At 39.4% G+C, this 6,253-nt stretch overlaps 1 protein-coding gene across 1 annotated transcript in view; it reads left to right on the top strand.

The window, feature by feature from the left end:
- Window positions 1-1,716, top strand: part of LOC103926401 (probable ATP-dependent RNA helicase DDX10) — a 75,792-nt gene extending 74,076 nt beyond the window's left edge. Inside the window, exon 5 of the mRNA XM_009335264.1 lies at window positions 1,118-1,716. Coding sequence (XP_009333539.1) covers window positions 1,118-1,304 — 187 coding nt within the window. The 3' untranslated portion in view covers window positions 1,305-1,716. The remainder of the gene's footprint in view (window positions 1-1,117) is intronic.
- The last annotated feature ends 4,537 nt before the right edge of the window (window positions 1,717-6,253 follow it).

Genomic DNA, 6,253 nt, shown 5'->3' with positions numbered 1-6,253 from the left:
AATTAACTCCCATTCACCACAACTCTTTGGGCCCGGCCATCGAGCCAGTTTTTTACCCAGTGAAGAGTATGCCCATCCAAGCCATGAGCTGCAGTTTCTCCAGGAGAATGCTGTGGGAAAGTTGTCTTTGAAGTTCCATTTTTATTTTTGTTATGTTCTTTAAAATACAAACATGAAAAACTGAGAATGCCATTTTGTTTCAGTTAACTTTGTTTGGAGGGAGTGGTTTGGGGTGCGAGGGGCTGCATTCTGCCTTTTTTGATACGAATTCTCATTCTACCCTACAGCATAGGACAGCCAGCTCTCTATAACCTGTATGTGGATATTATATCTTAGAACAGATTTTGTTAGATTAGATTATTTTAATGTTAGATAAGATGATTTATAGCATATTTTCTATGTTATGGACAAAACCCACATGAAGATACATGAAAGCTTGGGCTTTCTTCCTGTTGCTGTCATGTGGCCATGTGATAGAAGTGAAAGTATTAAAACAGATATGCAGCCGTTCCATACAGATTGAAGGTTGCAAAAGGCAATTCATTCAAGTCTTAAGAAAAGCAGCAGAAGCAATAGGTATTCACCAGGGAAAATGACTGGGTTTGGGTTTTTCTCTTTCTCTCATGGCAAAGAGGTGGTTAATAGCTTCCAAAGAAAGTTTCTGAAAAAAGGGAAAATGAGATGGACCCAAATCAAAACTGTGTTAAGTGTAGGATTCGCCAATGAAATGACAGTTCTCATCTTCTTATTTTTGTCGCATATTTATTTTAGACAAGATCTTGAATGCATGTCAAGGTCCACTGACACATCACTAAATCAGTTTGGTCAAGTTGTCTGTCACTCTATAAGGCAGCAAATATTAGATAAGGCTAATAGCAATATCTTGATGTACTGTAATCAATTAAGACAGCAGAACATCCACCACCACCTCGGCCTGAACGCAGTTCTAATTTAGACATTCAGAGTTCATTGGCTTCTATTGCTTCACCCTTCTGAATTGTAATTTTGTTTGCTCTTATCTTGACGTAAATTTGCCTTGTTTAAAATGAATTGTTTGATTACATGATGATATTGATTACCACAGTTGTTAAAAAGACTAATTGATTTGTTTCTGCAGTGAACTTGAGGAGAAGAGTGGGAAGAAAAGAAGCTATAGCAACAGTAATGCAGCAGAAGAAATGCCACTGAAAAGAAAGAAGGCAAAATTCAGCCAAGAGGAGGACCCCTATTTGCCATTAGATACTGGGCTTTCTCTGGCGGAGGATGAAGAGCTTGTGCTACATCTGCTCAACAGTCACAGCTAATTATTTTTCTGCAGGTTTTCTTTTCTGGGACATCTTCACAATTTTGTCAGTAGTCTACACATGATTAATTTGGCATCTGGGCAGCTGGGTACCAGTGGACGTAGATAAATGAGTTCCATGTGCAATGGGATTGCCTAAGATTGGCTCATAGATTATAGACAATATTTAGTTTGATTCATAAGGCTTTCTAAACCAACTTTCCGGCCTAAATCCCCAGATGTCATTTTGCAGTAACACGTTCATAATTTAAAATCTCCAAGTTTTGAAGCAATTGCCTTTTTTTATTTTAACCTTTCTTTAAATAAAAATAGGATGTTCCTTTCTTGACTGTCAGGTTTGATATTTCAGAAAATAAATGTGTACTAAAACTATTAAAGAAGAAATACTGTCGGCAGCTCAAATCATATTACTTAAAAATAAAATGCATTTTTTTCTTCTGTGTATCATGCACATATTTTAAAAATATTTTAATAAAAATTTATGAAGCCTTGGTGTAAACTTCTGGTGTCTCTTACAGATTTGTTAAAAGCATTTATTTATCCTTTCTATTACTATTTATCATTTCTGTTATGATTCTGTCACTGGTGTTAGGCAATCCAGAACACCACTTTTACAAGCTAAAACTTTGAATCTTGCATTTGAGTCCCGTATGAATGAGAACACAGTGATGCCACAAAAAGGTAGAGCGTAACACTGCCTGATAAAATTGGTTACAAGGTAGATTTTGTGGCAGACTTACAACTGGAAGTGAACTACTTTTTTTGTTATGACCAAATATAATGAAGAAAAATAATTTATTTTTTAGTATATTTTCAATTTTCATCCCATCAAACCATGGCTGTTTATTGCAGATTTTGTACATGCTTACCCATAACCACTGCACTTTGCTGAACAGCAACAAGATATATGCTATGTGAGTCCTTTCCTGGGGGAGGGAAGAAGTGGGCATTTTCTCTGAAGCAAAACAAAATATTAATACAATACCAAATTCTTAGTTATTTAAGTAGATTTTCTTCTCTTGCTTGCACCCAAATGCCAGCTATCAGCCAAATTCGCTGTCCTCTTGCTTGCGTTCTTGACTACCCCTCAAGAATGTTGGCACATTGTTCAGAAACAAGCATGGTAAACCTTTGCAGGCAATATGGAGAATGATGAAAACTGCTGAGCATTTTACACATCTCCAAATGACCGAGGCAAAGGGAAGGTTGCTGTGTGAGAAAACAAAGGAGAGCAGGAAAATCCAGTGTTTTGTCTGCTGAGACAGGTTTTTTGACAGCTAACAGGCATGTAAAGTGATGATTGTCTGTTTTCAGCAGACCTGTGTCTTAGTGAAGTTTATACGGCGAAGTGGAGAGTAAAACAGTGAGTAGGTACAAATGCCTGAGGGCTTTCCCCTGTTGCTTCCCTTCAGCAAATCACAAAGTACACGTTGTTTCAAAAAGCTGTATCTGTTTGGTCTTCCCATCACCTATATGAATAAGACATTAAAGTAAATATTCCTTTTTTCTCAACATCACTTCTTCCATTTTTTTGTTACAGAAATCTATCAGCACCAATTCCGTAAAAGCCTTTCTTCCTCTCCCTGTACCCCATGCTATCTTTTAGCTCAGCTACCCAAAACTGAAAATATACTGCAAATTCTTGTCTCTAAACGTTGCTTCCACTGTTCTGCCAGCAGGCAGGGTATCATCAAAACAATATTATAGGCAGAGCACATCTGCCATCTGCTCCTTCCTGACAATGTGGAACGAGAAGAAATGACTGAGTTTCATGAACAGCTAAACATGAAAGATGGGACATGCTTGGCAGCTGATGCACAGTGTTTAGTCTACGGTGCCACAGTGGGCCTGGAAAATACTGTGATCTGGGAACAGTATTGCTGATGAATCTGTTAATGAAGAAGGATCCGATATGATGCTGTTGTGGCTGTGCTTAGGCTCCATCATGTGAATGGCTGCAGTGAATGTGATGAGCAGTGTCAACAAATGCCTCTGCACTGGGATAACAGAGGTCCTGCTCCTGCAGTTGTGGAGGAAGGCGGTAAACTTCAGTGCGAGGAGCACCAACAGCAGAAAGCTGTTCAAAGATGAGCTGGATGTAGATGATAATACATATGGTGGTGTATACATCTCATTCAGCGGTATTTGTAGATTCAGAGTGTATTTTGTGGTGATCAGTTGTCTTGTACATCACCTGCTGTCTCTCAATTCAAATCTTTGCTTTGAGAAGGTTGAACATAGTTTGTTGGGACAAGTAAGTAAAAAACCAAAAGATTTACCGTTTCTTACTGCAATATTCTCGTTCCTATGCTGGGGTGTGAGAGAAGTATTCTTACCCAGTGAGCAGTTAGACTAAAATTAAATTATGTATATTGGAAGGATTGTGCTGCACTTCTGTTCTTCTGATGTTTTCATTGTCTGTGTAAAATAATTTTTCAAGTGCTCTTTTGTATTTTGGGATAATGGAGTTTCTAATGTATTTGTGTTGTCTGATAGAGAGCCATTGTTTCTCGGATCCTTACGAAGTTTGTCCATCTACTTCAAATGTGGCTGTCCTTGAGGGGATGCATATATCTAGAGTGTAGTGCCCACAAGAATGGAGCCTTGTGAAAAAGTAGAGGGAAGGGGCTTAAGGCCGATGCTCCATGCGATGAGTGTGTCTAAGAATGGGGAACTGCTATGTGTGCTAGACAGAACAAGAAAAAAATCAGCACTTTGAGGCAGTGGCTGTGGTTCTGAGTTATCATTCCCATCAGCTGTAGGTCTGGTTTAAGAGGCTCCTTACCAGCCCTGCTAATTAGCTGTGCTTCTGGAGTATGAAAAGAAGTGCAAAGCACACAAACCAAATACTAATCTCATAAACGCAAGGAGTGACTTGACTGAAGGGTGTTTTCCAGGGAGCTTGTTTGCATTTCACACTAGTGGACCTCTCAACCTGCTGCCAAAAGACCTGGCATGTGTGTCCAGGGCTAACGGGCAGGTGGAGTGAGGCCAGCCGGAAACACCACCCATTGTCTCCCTTTCTCCTGGTCCCAGGTACAGCATGTGCTGCTGTAGCATCAGAACAAATCCCAAGCTTTTGCAAGTTTGTACTTCACGTGCATTATAATCCCAGCTTTACACAGGAGAAATGGAAGTGTGGAAATACTTTGGCTTGCCTGTAATCAAAGACTTCATTGATGACTTTATGTAGTTGAATCCACAACTCCTAAATCACTTGTGATTTAGCAAGAGCAGCCTCCCACTTGGCATCTGAACTGCCTTCTGTGCAGGACCCTAACCTTCAGATGTCGTGGTGTCTGGTGCTGTGAGCACCCTGGGCTGGATTTCAGGCTTCTTACCCCCATAGGCTGCAGCCCTCCACGAGGAGGGGAGGGAAAGTCCCCTTTTGGGACTCCTTTAGGAGGGGTAGCAAGGTCTGAGTATGGTGGTTGAGTTGTCTCCAAGGCCATTGGCCAGGAGACATCCTTAAGTTGCCAAGCGGGAACTCTTGTTTTAAATAATGGATTTTCATATTAGTTTGCATTTGAACTTTATATTAATAGTGGTTGATTTCCTTCTGCTACTAGAATGGTTCCAGTGTGTTGATTTATAGTTGGATATAGTGTTAAGACTAAGTCTAGTACATTTAGGTAATTCTGAGTATATACATTAGGCATTTATATAATGGTATAGTTTAGTGGGCTTTTATTCAAATTCTCTCTTTGTTGCATACAAAATAATAGACATTTGTTTACTGGATAATTTATTACAATTTGTTTGAAGCCTCTTTTGGATGGAAACGGGAAGTCAGGTAAAAGTCATGATAGCATTGAAGAGTTTGGGTTTTTCAGATTAGTTAAATAGATTGACACTAAATATGCAAGCTACTGAAGGTGTCCAGCTTGCAGTATTTTCATGAGGCACATAAAAATTGTCATTGCAAAGACACTGTTCTGCCTCAGCATTATAGAAATTTCTCTTAGGTGTTCACTTTGTAAAGACCTTATTGATGCAGCACGTTAGATTGTGTGAAGAGTATAAGAAACTTAGGCTCTAACATAAGTGGTTGCAAATTAATATTCAACATTTTAAATGGGTATTTTATATATGAATAGAAATAAAAAATAATTTTTATTCCTCCTGCCACTGTCTGAGTCCAGCTAGAGCATTGACTGGTGTGTCCTACTCTCTGACCAGACTCTTTTAAAGAGAGAGAAATGCCTGAAGCAAAACATTAAAAACCAGAGAGCTGTGGTAGAGAACATTCAATTCAGACTATAAAAAATAGTACAAGATCTGAAGATACCAAAGTGACCCTGTGGGTTCCTATAACCCTCGATACATATGATAAAATTGATATAAAACACAAGAAGAAAATGTATCTCAGTAAAGGTTGCAAATGGGTCTTTTTCCTTATCGTGCTACTCTCTCATTTGACCTCGGTGATGCTTATTTCTTGTGAGAGGTTGAGTATACCTTGTAGCAGGGATGCTAAGTTATGGTAGGCTGTTGCTGCAGAAATGGCCACTGTGGTTCAGGATGTTGCTGCTTTTATGCTGGAGGTCACTGCTCCAGCCGTACCCTTCCTCTGACTAATAACCTGAGGTTTAAATTAAGCTGGTTGGTTCTGTCCTGAAATGGACGAATCCTTATGCCGTCCTTTTTGCTAACTGGGCAGAGGGCTGATAACAGGCAGCTGAAGGACAGTAACACTTTCTCTTGCAGCAGCTGCTTTCGCTGTTAATTTGATAGGGACCTTGAGCAGAGCGTAGCCAACTTTGCACCCAGTGTGCTTCAAGCTACAAGATCCAGAACACATCTGTACTCCAAGAGAAATACAATTTCCAACCAATAGTTCTAATAAGGAAAGACTATTACCTTCACTTTTTGACCATATTTCATTAGATTTCTGTGTTTTATTGTTCTTTTCTCTGGTGTTTGCAGCTCCTCTAAGTTTAGTCTCATCCA

The sequence above is a fragment of the Pygoscelis adeliae genome, unplaced genomic scaffold (genome assembly GCF_000699105.1).
Source record: "Pygoscelis adeliae isolate BGI_AS28 unplaced genomic scaffold, ASM69910v1 Scaffold142, whole genome shotgun sequence".
NCBI lineage: Eukaryota > Metazoa > Chordata > Aves > Sphenisciformes > Spheniscidae > Pygoscelis > Pygoscelis adeliae.
The sequence above is the reverse complement of the archived record's forward strand: the minus strand, read 5'-3'. Positions and strand labels throughout refer to the sequence as shown.